General features: G+C 42.4%; 1 protein-coding gene across 4 annotated transcripts in view; it reads left to right on the top strand.

Moving 5' to 3' along the window:
- The window catches only part of CELSR1 (cadherin EGF LAG seven-pass G-type receptor 1), a 276,769-nt gene that overhangs the window by 195,990 nt on the left and 64,821 nt on the right, over positions 1–15,958 (top strand). For all 4 annotated transcript variants that reach the window (XM_075927708.1, XM_006120414.4, XM_025183254.2 and 1 more), the window contains exons 7-13: positions 688–851; positions 4,076–4,201; positions 13,038–13,204; positions 13,937–14,122; positions 14,501–14,614; positions 14,986–15,160; positions 15,693–15,834. In XM_075927708.1, coding sequence (XP_075783823.1) covers positions 688–851; positions 4,076–4,201; positions 13,038–13,204; positions 13,937–14,122; positions 14,501–14,614; positions 14,986–15,160; positions 15,693–15,834 — 1,074 coding nt within the window. The remainder of the gene's footprint in view (positions 1–687; positions 852–4,075; positions 4,202–13,037; positions 13,205–13,936; positions 14,123–14,500; positions 14,615–14,985; positions 15,161–15,692; positions 15,835–15,958) is intronic.

Raw genomic sequence — 15,958 nt, 5'->3', positions numbered from 1 at the left:
CGGACTATAGGAAGGGGGGGCTATGAAGGGTTTGCGGTGGAGTGGGGGGGATGTGCTCCTCAGCGCTGCAGGACCAACCCGGCAGCACCCCAGCTGCTCTGCCCCAGACTTCCCCAAGTCAGCCACTGCTGAAACTGACTGGGGCAAAGCACCCCAGCTGCTCTGCCCCAGACTTCCCCAAGTCAGCCACTGCTGAAACTGACCGGGGCAAAGCACCCCAGCTGCTCTGCCCTGGGCTTCCGGGAGTCAGCTGCTGGTCAGGTTCAGCAGCGACTGAATCAGGGAAGCCAGGGGCAGAGAAGTTCCAATTGTCCGGCTGCCCAGAGCACTTCCGGGTTCCAGATGTTACTGGACCATCAGGAGTGCCGGATCATTGGATGCCAGACCACTGGAGTTTTACTGTACTCGTTACTGTCAGAGACCAATAGTAGAGTCTGTTGGTGTGATTGGTATGGCAGCTCCAACATCCTAAACTACAAATTTGCAGCTAATTTTATTAAGATTCTTTTTGATTATTGAGATCAGTACTTATAGTCTTGTGAAGCTAAGTCCTTCAAGTAAAGAGCTAACAGAAAGAAGTTCAGTATTTCAGATTGCTTTGCTCATTTTAGCTGTGAAGAAACTGTAAAGTAAAGGAGGCCAAACATATGACATGAAAATAATCTAGATAATTTCTTACTTCTTTAGATCTTTGGATCTGACTGGACCACTCCTGCTTGGTGGCGTCCCAAACTTGCCTGAAGACTTCCCTGTGCACAACAGAGAGTTCATTGGCTGTATGAGGAACCTCTCCATTGACAACAAGCCAATCGATATGGCTAGTTTCATAGCCAATAATGGCACTCTTGCAGGTAAAAACTCCAAGATCTTCAAAAAGCCACAAGAAAAAGCTTTCTGTCATGCTGAGAGTGCTTATACATGCCAAGAACCAGATTCACAAAGGAGAGTACATGGGGTGCACACGAAATCTGCTTGAAATTTTCTGTGTGAAAATCAGTGTTTGATTGGGAGGGTGCAAATTGTTGTAGACCAGCTAATTGCACATGTAAACCTCAGTGAGGCACAGGCATATTTGTACCACTAATGTCCTTGACATTTTTCCCATCAGGAGAAAACCTGCCCACATTCTCCCCCACCCCTACAGTGCTGCCACTGGGTACAGAAGGCACAGTTGGTCTTGAAGCTATTTCATGTCAGATGAACAGAAGAGGGAAGGATTTAGGAGTATGACTAAGTAGTCTGCCACACCCTAGTGAACAGCAGGTGGATAGGGTTATGAGAAGAAGGGAAACATCCTTTTTGTCATCACTGCCAACCTCTCTGGCATCTTTCTCGGAGGAGTGGGACAGCCACAGAAGTTGCTGTGCCTTTAAAGCTGTGGTAACTACTATGGAACTGCCTGGAAAAAAAGGGAAAAGTATTCTATCCTCTCTAGCCTGGGCACTGTATAAATACCTTGTATGAACCTCATTTGTTTGAGCCAGATGAAATTCAAGTAAGTGCCAAAGAGCCACACAATGACCTGAGCCTTTATGTACCACTTAAAGAATTAAATGGCACTTAAGAGGTGCTCAGAGCTTCTATGGGTCCTTTGCACTGAGAGAACAACACTCAGAGATTTGCAATAGAGTTTAGCTCTAAGGGTACATCTACACTGCAACACTATTTCAAAATAACTAGCGCTATTCCAAATTAATTTAGTCCGCATCTACACAGCAGGCAGTTATTTCAAAATAGCGTCAAAATACTGTCAAGCTGGAGGACTTCTTACTCCAACTCCTGTAATCCTCATTGTACGAGGAATAAGAGAAGTTGGAGGAAGAGTGCTCTATCTAGCAATAAGTGCTGTGTAGATGCTCCCTATTTTGAAATAAGATATGGAAATTGACATAGCTCAATTTGAGTAGCTTATTTCAAGTTAAGCCCTACAGTGTAAGTCGCGTTTCATTAACTCTGCTGGCAGGATGGTATTTGAGCGATACATCTGCCTTGAACTGTAATAGTTGCACCGGAATTTCTTTTCATAACCCTCTATTTTCATGTGCAACTATTAAAACTCACTGTTCTGAAACTAAGTGAAATGAGGTGAAGAAGAGTCAAATATTTAAACCAATTCTGGTTATACTTTAAAACAGGGTTGGGCAATAATTTTTGACCAGGGGCCACTTCAGAAATTTTTGAAGTGGTCCCGGGCCACCCCGGAAAGGGTGGAGCCAGGGCACTTCCATGCTTCCCCACCCACAGATCCTGATTAGTGTCCTCCCACCCTGCTCCCATCCTGCAAGGAGCGTGCGGTATTTAGAAGCACCGCACCCCTCTCGGGGCGGGAGGAGACTGCGCACTGCCCCCTCTTCCCAGGCCAATCTGGGCTTAGGGGCAGGGGGAGTGCAGGGTATCCGTGGGCCAGATCAACTCACTTGGTGGGCTGGATCTGCCCCTCAGACGCTCTTTTGCCCACCTCTGCTTTAAAACAAATGCAGTTGCTTATCAAACCTGAAATGCAAGTTGCTCAGAACTATGCACATAGTCATGAGTTTTTAAGAAGCTGTGGTTTAAAAATAAAACATGGGCTGCACTTCTGGCCTGCTGACTGCCCAGGGGGGAAAGTAACTTCAGTTTCTGACAGGTACTGTCCTATCACAACCTGCTCTCCTCCTCCTCCCCCCCGGGGGGCCCTCAAGATACAAGGTGAGGGGATTGTGATAGGACAGCACCTGTACAAATATAAGTGTGTGGTGGAATATGGGGGACTCAGGTCAGAGGGTTGGGGCAAGGGGGGATGCAGGAGTCTGGGCAGAGGGTTGGAGACACAGGGGAGGTGCAGGAATCAGGTTTGGGGTATATAAAGGGCTCAGGGCAGGGGGCTGGAGGTGTATGTGTGAAGGGCTCAGGGTAGGGGGGTTTCTTGCTGCCACTGGTCTTGCATGCATGGGTTTCTCCTGGCTGCTGGCCTCATATTTTTATGGGGTGGGAGAAGGGGAAAGGACAGGATTATGGCCCTGCCCCCAATAAATCACATTTTTGCAGGGAAACACGGGCTTATTTTCACCTCTGGTACTGACTGATTTCTGAGTGCAATCTCAGCTGTCTAGCTCCTGTATTGGAAGAGGCTGCAAAATGGGAATTGGTGGTCTTATCTCCACAGGGGAGCACAGAACAATTCACTGTTGTGTAATAGTAGTTAGTTCTGTCTCACAGCCTGGTGGTGATCTTGTTGTCAGACACTAGACCAGCAGTGCGCAAACCCATCTGTCTTCCTGGGGGTTTGCAGCGGTGTGATCCAGCCAGCCGGTATTTTCTGCTTTTCCCGGCTCGGCGCCCAACGGACATTGTGGCAGGGGAGCGGCCTGGCAATTAAAGGGGCCACGACTGCATTTTGTCAGCCTGGCTTCCCCCGCCAACAAAATGTTCCAAGCACTTTTTTTTTCTCCTCTTCTTCTTCTCAACAAAATTTTCTCAGTGACACCATCTGGCAACCCTATCGGCTGGGGGCTGGGCGGGGGTCGCGAATGAAAAAAGGTTGCACACCACTGTACTAGACTAAGCACTCCCCTGTGATGCTGTGCATTCTTCTCAGGTACTTAACTAGTAATGACCGTGAGCTAAGGATGAAACTTCAGCACTGACACTGAATTACCTGGCTTTTACCAGGTTGTGTCTTCACTTTAAAATTAGCTGAGCACAACACAGTTTTCCATCAATGTAAATATGTTCCTGTTTCAGGGGAGATAGAACCAAGGAAGATTTCATGTTGGTTGCTTTCTGACTAGGAAGCACATTCCTATATAGTATAACTCATTTGGCTTCAGTAGAGTTACATCATGATTTTAAATTAAGCCCTTTGGCTATATCTAAGAGGTTTCTTGGTATTTTTTTGTTTGTTTGTTTTTTCGATCATCTAGCGTTTGAAGTGTTGTAATGCTTTAGTGATTTCCTTTTTCTTCAGTACTGATAAAAACCTAGAGATGGTCACTCACAATCTTATTGCTAGTCATTTGAAGTCTTGTTTGGTTGATTACCAAATACACAAATTGTGACTGGTTTTATGCTGAATAGGTCTGCTTTCCAATTCCAGGTTGTGCAGCTCAGAAGAACTACTGTGATACTAACTGGTGTCAAAATGGAGGCACATGTGTGAATAAATGGAACACCTACACTTGTGAGTGTCCCCTGCAGTATGGTGGGAAAAACTGTGAGCAAGGTAGGTGCATGAGGCTCCCATTGTATGTGTCCTCCAGTTTAGTTCTGTTTTGGCATTTTGATTTTAATAATTAACATCTTATAGGCTACTTCTAGACTGGCATGATTTTCCGCAAATGCTTTTAAGGGAAAAGTTTTCCGTTAAAAGCATTTGCGGAAAAGAGCGTCTAGATTGGCACAGATGCTTTTCTGCAAAAGCACTTTTTGCGGAAAAGCGTCCGTGCCAATCTAGATGCGCTTTTGCGTAAAAAAGCCCTGATCGCCATTTTTACGATCGGGGCTTTTTGCGCAAAACAAATCTGAGCTGTCTACACTGGCCCTTTTGAGTAAAAGCTTTGTGCAAAAGGACTTTTGCCCGAACGGGAGCAGCATAGTATTTCCGCAAGAAGCACTGATTTCAGACAGTAGGAAGTCAGTGTTCTTGCGGAAATTCAAGCAGCCAGTGTAGACAGCTAGTAAGTTTTTCCACAAAAGCAGCTTACTAGACACAGCCATAGTGTGTGGGATGCTTTTAGGTAATAAATCATGAAATATTGCAATTAAGCATAACATCCATCTATTATATATTTGAAATATCTGTGTGTTCATCTGTATATAAAAGATGGTTACTGACTTGATTAAAAAAACAGGAAAATATCAATCAGAAATCCTATTGGGACAGCAGTAACAGCTTTTATCTGTTTTCCTATTATCTATTTACTAGTATTAATGAATTCTGCAAAGCTTTTTTTTATTATTTGGTTAAAACAAAATCATATGATCCAAAGCACATTGAAATCAAAGAAAAGATTCCCTTTGACTTTAATGGGTTTTGGATCAGGCCCAAAATGAACATGGACTTAATTACCACTTCCTCTGGTATAAGGCAGTTTCTCCTCAATAAGAACACTTTACATTTTATTAGGCTTACAACTGAAAACACTGTGTATAGGTATGCAACGTTTGTTGTTAAAATGTAGGAAAGGGGCAGCGAGGGTGGTATATAAAGGGAATGAAAACTTTGGACCCCGCTCCTTTCCTGGGGAAGTAAGAGTGGTTAATCATTAGGAAAACCATAACAGGATGCTGGGCTTGAGGGCAACAGATTTGGTATTACACACCCATAGACTTTGGTAACAGTACCTAGACTGGATTAGTACAGGTTGCTAATTTGTAGTGATGCTCCATCAACGCATTCTAAGAGGAAAATCCCAGCAAAATTAGATTTAGTTGCTTTCTAAGAAATAAAAGTTCAGATTCTACCTCATCTATCCTATTGTAAATCTGGAAGGACTCCATTGACATGAATGGCATTATTCCAGATTTACACTGGTGTAATTTGACTCATACTTCTCTGCAGTTTGAGCATGGGGTTCCTTATTATGGTGTTGCCAAAGAAAGTTAGGCACACTATTGCTTCCTTCTGGCAGGAAATAGATGCTAGAGTGATGATTGGATAATAGTTCCTCAAAAAGAAGACATCATTTGTCATGTTGTCTGATGACAGGTAGCTTTGTCAACCTTTTGCTGGCTTCCATCATGTGTTCTATGGCATCTGACTGTTTAATTGGTCCAGTGAGATTAACTGCTGAAATGGCAGGATAGGATGATTGGCTAAAATGGTAGGGGTCTAATTCTGGTATCATTCATACTGGTGTAAATGTGGAATAATTCCATTCTAAGGCAAGGGACTAGATTCTCTTCTTTCTTCTGGTACTGAGTAGAAAGATCAAGAGTTGTATCACTTTTTATATTTTCTTGGCCTATTATATCAAGAAAGAAAAGTATCAGATCATCATGGTTTTGGAGTAAAAAGCCTACCTTGCTGGTTATCTTACATAATTAAAAGGTATGTTTAAATTCCAAATCATGATTTGAATCAAAACTGGTATGATTCATAGCAAACGAAACAGAATTATCTCCTCCTTGAAAGGTTTCTCATGCATTAAATATAGTTGCTTTAATCCTTATTCTTGCCAAAGCTTCAATTTCTTGAAGAATTTTCAGTCTGAAGACAGCAGGCCACAAATAACTTTATTTATTTCTCAGAATATAGCTATGGGGCAAAATATCCATTAAAGACAATTCAGAAATTCATAAAGAAGGAAGCTGTTAGTGAATGTGGGCAAGTAGTCAGAAGCCTAAAGTTGAAGTCGGTGGGAGCTACTGATGCTCAGCACTTTTGAAATTCAAGCCACCTATTTTAAGTACTTAAATATAGACTTGGGAGGCTTCTGTGTGTGAAAAGCTTAGGCTAAATGCAAAATCCTTATTTGGGTTTAGTTGGCTTATATACCCTGAACAGCCATTTCAGCAATTTTCCATCTCTTTCAACCTAACTAAGAATATATCAGTGAACTTGGCTAGGCTAAAAATCCATCTTATTTGAGTGTTAAGCAGGACAGGGCTCATGTCATCCTGTGTGTTTGTACAGTGTCTAGCACAATGGGACCTCTACTCCTCATGGATCCTTTTGGACAATATCATAACATAAACAATAATTAATTAAGCCAATAATTAGGAATCCCCTGATAGGTCAGAGAAGACAAAGCGTAAATGGAAGAAGAAACCTTCCTATAGATTGCTCCGTGGATGTGTGGAAATCTAAAGGACCAGCAACAAACCAGTAGGTACATTTATCATCAGTAGACAAGGCCTCATGTCTTCTATACCAAGCTGGAATTAAGTTCTGTAGCAGAGTCCCTAGATCCTGTGGCCGTCTGGTGATGCAAACTGGATATTTGGTGATCGCTTCATTTAAACTACTGAGATATTTTAACAAATTAATTATGAAAAAGAATAAAAGAAACATAAAAGTAGCCCATATGTTGTCTCCATTCCCAGTGTTTTCAGATTTCCAGAGATGACAGTATTAACCACATACAAAAGTGTTATAGAAGTTGGGGCGGACGCTGGATAGGGAACATCTTGAGTTTTTGGCACACGTGGCAGTGGGAAGTATTTGAGATTCTGTGCTAAACGATATTCCTGGATGTTTTTGCAACAGTGATTAGCACTGAAACAGTTAACAATGGTGACAGTTAAATAATCATGTTTAGTGTACAGTATTAGCTCCTCAACGAGGTGCATGGATGATTTCTTAGAGCTTTTGTTTCTGGCAGTCTGCAGGGTCAGGCAGACATATCTGCATCATTTACATTTGGTTCATACTGCCCAGGTTATCTTTGAAAACATGAACTATAGAAACATACAATTCTATTTTAAAAATGAAGGAATAGATGTTGGAGCACAGTTCTGCCGCAGCAGAGAGGCAGGGGGTGGATTCTGTGGCAGATGCCACAGTTGTGGAATGAGGTTCTGATCGCAGATCAGTGGTGCTCAAAGAGTTCCATTTTTCCCTCCGCTGCCTGGGCTTCTGTAAAACTCTGACTTCACTTCAGAGCTGCTCCCCGGGGGTGGGGAGAGGAGTTGTGAGGGATGAAACTATATGAGTAGGAGTGAATCAAATCAAATGGATACTGGAAATCTTCGCCATTTGCGAATACTGGGAGCTACAGCTCCCAGCCCCCATGGTGAGCTCCCTGTGGCTCCTGAACTCACTGCAGGGGCCAGGAAACTCACCAAAGCTGCCAAGAGCCATGGGGAACTTACTGCATCACCCTCCCCCCAGATGGGGACAGGAGACCTGCAAATACACGGAACTGCAAATTGCAAGGGTCTCCTGTACAACCTCATTGAACTGCTGATTATTTAGAGAAAACCAAAATGGTGAAGCTATACTGCGAGTTCTGTAGTCTCTTTCCTTCCTTGTCTGCTTGTGGTGAGCTGGCAATATAATTTGCTATAGAGCGTGGGAAAACTAAAGTGTTAGGAAAGAGGCACAATTAATTACAGGGATGTGTTTCAAAATACAAGCAGCAGTTAAAACCTTAGCGGTTAAATATCCCTTGAGGCAGGGGTGGGCAATAATTTTTGCAGAGGGGACCATTTCTCCAAGGATGGTAGTGGTTGCGGGCCAGCCCTGGAAGGAGCGGGGCCTTGGATAGACGAGGTGGTCCCCGTTAGGCCGTGTGTGTGTGGGGGGGGGGGACTTTATGTGCTCCCCTGTGAGGTAGGGGAACATAGGAGGTCTCTCCCCCTGCCTCCCCAAGCCCTCCAGGGCACAATGCCCAGAGGAAACCACCAGCTGTTTTGAATAGTTAGCAGTTCCCTCTGGTGCTGAGTGCCCCTGGCAGGGGTGGGAGGATACTTTGCACAGTCCCATTGGTCCCAATTGGCCTGGGGGCAAAGGAGCATGCAGAGTCTTCCACCCCTCCCTGCCGGGGCTCGCAACACCTAGATGGAACCGTCAGCCATTTTGAACAGCTGGCAGTTCCCTCTGGTGCTGCGCATCCCTGGTGGAGGGAGGAGACTTTGTGTGCTCCTCCACCCCTTGAGTCTTGATTGGTCTGAGGGTGGGGGGAGTGGCAGAGTGTGCCGTGGGTCAGATCAAATGTTTTGGCAGGCTGGATGTGGCCCGCTGGCTATATCTTGCTCACCCCTAACTTGAGGTGAACTTGTGCCTCTGTCATCTGCCACAATGTACTGTAGAGTAGCTGTTTCAAGACCCTGATCCTGTAGTCTCTGCACACACAAAACTGGCATTTACTTCAGTAGGACTTATGTGTATATGAGTGTCACAGGATGGGTTCTTAACTGCAGGACAATATTCTTACATTAAGGTGCTGTTCTCTGAAGGCTGTGCCCAGAGGTTCACTGCATAAAGTGTTTTTGCTCAAGTAGAGACTGAGGCAATGCTATGGGCTTCCTCCTAACACATCGCTTCTGTGATGGTAGGGCAGATATTTTATTAGTTGAACAAGATGAACATACTCATTGCCTAAAGGTTGGGTAATTTAGACAGCTCACCAGCCTGGCTCTGAAAGATTTGAAATTCATTAAAAGTTTCCTGTTGCCTCAGAGCCATTTCCTTTCTATTTAATCTGTTAATTAGAATCAAGTTAGCCAAGATACAGTGTACTGCCTGCTTTGTTTACCGCTGCAACATCAAAAGTGATGTGTACATAGTTTTTGTAGTAGATGCAGGTGTGTATTGTGTGAGCCCTGGTCCCAGGAGCCAGAGAATTGTGTCTAGCAGTACTTGAAGGTGCAGCACTTGTGCTTCATGGTTGCAGCCTCTCCCTGAGTTGTATGAGGCAGTTCTGCTCCAACCGTCCCCTCAGCTCCTTCGCGCTGTGACTAGAGTCAGAGCTCTGTGTGTTGGTATCACCTCACGTTCTCCAGCTCAGTTTTTCTGATAATTTCACTGTATGTGTGCAGTTAGTAGTACCCTAGATGACCTTAGTTAAGGTTAAGCAAAATGTAGTTAGCAGTGCCTATGTGACATCCGCACAACGGTTCAAACACTGCCCATCGTGGGCGTGAGGGAGATTCCTAATAGTGCTCCCCCCACCCCCATGTGAGGTGCATGCCGTGGTGCCGGGTTTGTAAGCAGTTCATCAAAAGAAACCTCTAGAGATGGAAGAACCATTCACTCTCTAGAACCATTCACTCTCTTCAGATAGACTGAAGAAGAAGGTCCAATAACTGACCAGAATCATCCCAGGGCTCATGGGAACACTTCCTTCTCCTCTAAAAAGGGTGTGGACAAGCTCCATATGGCTTTCAGCAAATGGAATGGAGCATGTCTGTCAAACCACTCTCTGGTACCATGCAGAGACCACCAGGAGGCCCATACCATGGATTCTAATTTTTTTTTATAAATTAATGGAGATTGCCTATCTCCTAGAACTGGAAGGGACCTTGAAAGGTCATGGAGTCCAGTCCCCTGCCTTCACAGCAGGACCAAGTACCATCCCTGACAAATTTTTGCCCCAAATGGCCTCTGCAAGGATTGAACTCACAACCCTGGGTTTAGCAGGCCAATGTTCAAACCACTGAGCTATCCCTCCCCAATGCCAGATGCTTCAGTAGGAGTGACCAGACTGAAACTTGGGATCCCAAGCCCTAGCACATGCACAGCTCCCCCCCCCCCGAAAGCCAGCAGCAGTGTAGTGTAGAGCTGAAGCTGGCAGTGGCCTGGGGCAGAATCTGCGAGTCCCATTGCTTACCCAATCTGAAATTGGGAGCAGCATGGGGCTGAAGGTTGGAGCGCTCATGGAACAACCATTGCAAGGGAGCCCTCTCACCACTCAGCTCCTAGCTACCTCCACCCTTCATAGCATTGCCATCTGTGGAGAGTGTATGGACTGCAGGCATTGATAGCACATCCCCTTAATATGTAGTTCTCCAAAGACTAAGTGGCCTTACAGCCACCCCCTATATTTTTATCTGAAGTGATCTTCTAGTTTCATTTAAATCTGGTAGTGTATTGACCTGTGTTCTGTCCTAAGACACATCAACACCAGAGGACCAGCATCTCCAAATGTTGGCTGTCAGATGTTGTCTCACCTTTTACCTGGACAGGACCAAACCTTTTCCCACTTTGCCTCAGCTGTTTGTGTCATATGCAGACCGTTTGAAGGGACAGACCGTCTCTTTAGAAATGATCTCTAGGTGGACAACTTCCTTTATCAACACGGAGTATAAAGTAGCTTTGACTATGTCCCCTCTGTGCACTCATTCTGCAAGAGTGCAAGCTAAATCGATGGACTTTTTAAGTGATGTTTCAATATTGGGCATGTTTAGGGCTTACCATTTGGTCATCCGTTGGTCATATGTTTACAGACCATTATGCCTGCATCCAGAGCAGGTGCAAACTTTGGGACGGCAGGCCTGCAGTCCTTATTTGAATAGACTTTGAGCCCCACCTCCTGTAAGTACTGCTTGTGAGTCACCTGTGTGAAATACAGCTGCATGTACTTGAAGGACAAAAAACAGTCACTTACCTGTGTTATAACTGTTGTTCTTTGAGAAGTGATGCAGGCATGTATTCCACAAACCACCTTCCCTCTTCTCTACGTTGGAGTCTATGGTCCTGAGATTTGGTACAAAGGAAGTGAGGTGAGCAGAGGATCAGAGACACTTAATATAGCCAGGATAGGGTATATGACCATGAGGTACAAGTACCACTCCTGTACAGATACAACTAAGCAAAATTCTCTAGCACATATTCCACATAGGTATGTGTGTGCCCAGTAGGGCTGTGTCTACACTGGCATGAATTTCCGGAACTGCTTAAAACGGAATACTATTCCGTTTTCAGTTTTTCTGGAAAAGGAGCGTCTACATTGGCAGGCTGCTTTTCCAGAAAAGCCCTTTTTCTGGAAAAGCGTCTGTGGCCAATGTAGACTTGCTTTTCTGGAAAAGAGCCCCGATCGCCATTTTCGCGATGGGGGCTTTTTTACGGAAAAGACTACTGAGCTGTCTACACTGGCCCTTTTCCGGAACAGTGTTCTGGAATAAGGACTTATGCCCGAGCGGGAGCAGAATAGTTTTTCCGGAATAGCAGCTGATTTTGTACAGTAGAGCATCATTGCTTTTCCGGAAATTCAAGGGCCAGTGTAGACAGCTCGCAGCTTATTCCGGAAAAGCGGCTGATTTTCCGGAATAAGTGGCCCAGTGTAGACACGGCCTATGTGTACTAGGCACACATATACCTATGTGGAATATATATTTGCATCACATCTCTAACAACAACAGTTACGATACAGATACATAACTTTTTTATTTAACTTTTCTCTCCAGAAACATCTCTCTCTGTGACATAATAGCACTCTGAGGTAAATGTCTTAGCTTTTATGTAGCTTTTTAGTGATATCTTCAATTATTTCATATACCTGAAGCAACTGACAAAAGTATTGGTGATTTTATAAGAAAATATACTGACCTAATAACAATAAAACGAGGCATTACCTTTTAATAATGTCTGTAACATTTCTTGGCATTGTTGTATCGTACAGCATTTATCTGAAGTACTTTTTTGTGAATAATAAGGTGTTTATTGCAATGAACTCTTATGTGCAAATATTATCATAACAAGATTTGTATAGTTTTATAACACACTACTTTTATAAAAGAAGTTTGATAACACATCATAGAAAGGAAGAGAATACCCTGTTTTGTATAAGATGTTAATGAAGATCTGCTTTCCATGTTGAGATGAATCCTTTGATTGAAACAAAAAAAGTAATTTAACAGACAACATGATTCTCTGTCTATATCACTTTATCTAGTTTTATCACCCTGCTCTAAAACACCAGCAAATTTCTGGCATAGGTTTAAGTTCCAGTCACTTCAAAGTATATGCTTATGTGCCATTCTTCAGCTGAAGCCTATAAAGGCATTTCTTGTCTCTTGACTATGGGACAAAACACATTTACAATATTTTAATTTGTTTATTTGATTCCATAATTAACAATGACATGCATAAACACAGTAACACATTAGACTGAAATCAAATAAGCAGTATAACTTAATTTTCATCAGATGTAGAGAAATCATTATGTAAGAATAATCCAAATGTATTTGTATTATGATTTTAGGATTTCATTTTTTAATGTAGACAAAATCCAGTGGACACCATTATGAAGGTGACAGTTCCCGCATGTTTTCTGAGATACTACAATCTGTTTTATAGATTTAGAACAGGAAATAACTGTGATAGCCATGTTATAGCTATGTGCTAACTATTGGCCAATGATATCATTATTATTGGGACAATTGTTGTATCCATGGTAATTGATCAGTTGCTTATGGCCAAATTTAGCCTTGAGATAAGCAGGAGCTACTCCCATTGGCTTCAGTGGTGTATATCTCCTTCTTACACAAGCGATGAATATGGTCCATTTATTAAAATAAATTGTAAATGAAAAACTCATGAGAAACTGTATTTTTTTGTCTCTTAGTCCTTGTATCAAAGATACCATTTTTTTTATCTCTTGTCTCTTGATTTACAGTAATGCCCTCTCCCCAGCGTTTCAGTGGTGAGAGCATTATTGTCTGGAGTGACCTTGATATTACTATCTCTGTACCGTGGTACATTGGACTCATGTTCAGGACCCGAAAAGTTAATGGCATGTTAATGCAAGCTAATGCAGGAGCTTCATCCAAGATCAACATTCAGGTAAGAGTGTGATATGCTTCATCTGGAATGGAATTCAGAAAGTTTCCCCAAGTACTGATTGACAGGGCTAAACTGAATATGTATCTTCATGCATGCAGCTAAAAGTAACATATCAAATACTGTTAAGTTGGCCCTTTTCCTCATTTTACAGTTCAAATGCTTTTTATAACAAGACACGTTTATTTCTATAAAATGCAAAAACTTAGGAAGCATAAATATATGTTAATATAAACTGAAAGAGCTCTTTTCTACCTTTCATAAAACACATGTAGTCAGAGCTAGTAGTCAACCCAAGATGTTTGCTGTGTTCACCTGCTCATTGTATTTACTCTTTTCCTGAGTAAGGCAGAAACCAGAAGTATCTATTGAAATTGAATATAAAAACTTTTAGTTCAAAATTCAGTCATTAAGCAAGGTGCCTTAGCCTCCCTGTCCCAGATGTGCCAAGTTCTGTCCTGACACAAGGCTTGCCCTATGTTTATAATTCTGACTCCATATTATTTTTATTCTTTGTTGTCATCTTCTCCTCCTCCTCCTTTGTGGGTTAGAAGCAGAATTCCCTAAATTCGGTTGGGACGTGTTGCAACTGTCCCGCTTACGAGTTTTTTCCAAGTTACAGCTCGTTACTTTAAGCACTAGTTTGCCTGCGCTCCTATGTAATCTATTGTGAGCTGCATTTAAGAATAATTCAATATTTTAAAAATGAATAGAGATGATATTTGTTTCCTACAGATCTTGAACAACTATGTGCAATTTGAAGTTTACAACGGCCTGAACCAGGTTGCTAGTTTGAAGATGACCCAAACAAGAGTCAGTGATGGTGAATGGCATCATTTGTTAATAGAACTAAAGAGTGCTAAAGACGGCAAAGACATCAAGTACCTGGCTGTTATGTCCTTGGACTATGGGATGTATCAGGTGAGATAGCATCATAACATGGCCTTTCTTCATCATCACAGAAAGTCCCTTAAAAAGAAGGGGATGTGGAAGGGATGGTAAATAAATACCATATATTGCTCCTGCTGCAAGCAGTATATGGTCCAGATTCTTCAGTGACTTACTCCTGGTGTAAGTCTATTGAAATTAGTGTAGTTTTATCTTTTGACCATACCTGTAAAATCAAGATCAGATAAATAGCTCTTCATTTCATTGGTAAGCTTTTCTGTTTTAACCTACTGTCAGTTTATATCATGTTAGTACATCTGTAAGGAAAGCAGTGCTCTGTGTTGAAAGGATAATTGTGCAGTTGTCCCCTTAACCACTGCCCTTTTCTTTCTTTCTTTCTTTTTTTAACAGAGCACTGTGCAGATTGGAAATCAGCTTCCTGGACTCAAAATGAAAAGCATCATTGTGGGAGGTATCTCTGGAGATCAAGTCTCAGTACAGCAGGGTTTTTATGGCTGCATGCAGGTACGGATTTAAAAAAAGTAATAGCTCATTTATGCTACGATATCTGCAAGAAATGTATTATCTTTTTCTTCACAAGTTTTGTTTTCTGCATAACTTTTAAATCCCTGTAAGATATCCAACTACTAAAATATTAAACAAAGCCAATTTCTTCATGAAAGAATCCACTCTCTTTTGACCTCAAGAAATTTCTTCTTTTCCCTTTTTGGTTTAAATCAAAGTTCAACGCTTAAAAAATCAGGCAATTGACTAACCAGATCACTGTAAGAAAACTGAGAGATTAAGGAATTTAGTGAATTGAATTGTTTAGTATATGTACCACTATACCCTTAAGGAAGAATCTTAGATGAAAGTCACTGTTTTTCGTTGTTCAGGGAGTAAGAATGGGGGAGACTTCTACAAATGTAGCTACATTGAACATGAAACAGGCAATCAAGATCAATATAAAGGAAGGCTGTGAAATAGACAACCCTTGTGATTCCAGTCCATGTCCCCAGCACAGCTACTGCACTGATGACTGGGACAGCTACTCCTGTGTCTGTGACCCAGGTAAAGGAGTCTGCATGAAAATTGGGCATAATAGAGCATTGGAATTGTACCTGGTTTTAGTTATGTTGCAAAGAGTGTTGTTATTGTTGGGGATTGTTTAAGCTCATCTTCTCTATGTTCTCATATTTCTAACAGTCTTTTGTATTGTTAGATGTATGTCTTACACACCAAGTCCCTTAAGGGACATTTTGAAACTTCTCACCAGTCTTCAATTTGAGGTGTGTGCCCTGCATAAGTTCAGTCACCTCCTGTACTTGCAGAAAGAAAATATTGAGCTATTTGTAATGCATGACCTGAGCAAACAGTCAGCAGCTGTTGATTCAAGGGCACCCAAAGTGTTTTTCCAAAAGTTTGCAAAGTTTTTTTTTTTTTCTCACAGTAAGCAGTTATCTTTCTTGACAGTATCTCTGGGGAAATCCGTGGATTATCCAAGATGTGTTGTCATGTACAAGCTTAAAATAGATGGTTTTTCTGAGACCTGCAAACCATAAATTCCTGTGGGTGCCGTAATTGTATAACTTTGTTTCCCAAGGGTACTTCGGGAGCAACTGTGTTGATGTGTGTAACCTGAACCCATGTGAGCATGTTTCCACCTGTGTTCATAAACCAAGCTCATCCCATGGATACACCTGTGAATGTGGACAAAGCTATTATGGGCAGTACTGTGAGAGCAAGTAAGAGAATTATTTTTGCTGTTCAATTTCTTGGTCTTTCCCAGTTCCCCTATTCCTTCCATCAGTATAAGGCAATTGCTCCTTCGTTTGTTTCAGCAAAAATTCCCTTTGTCATTTAAGAGCT

The sequence above is a fragment of the Pelodiscus sinensis genome, chromosome 1 (genome assembly GCF_049634645.1).
Source record: "Pelodiscus sinensis isolate JC-2024 chromosome 1, ASM4963464v1, whole genome shotgun sequence".
Taxonomy (NCBI): Eukaryota; Metazoa; Chordata; order Testudines; family Trionychidae; genus Pelodiscus; species Pelodiscus sinensis.
The sequence above is the reverse complement of the archived record's forward strand: the minus strand, read 5'-3'. Positions and strand labels throughout refer to the sequence as shown.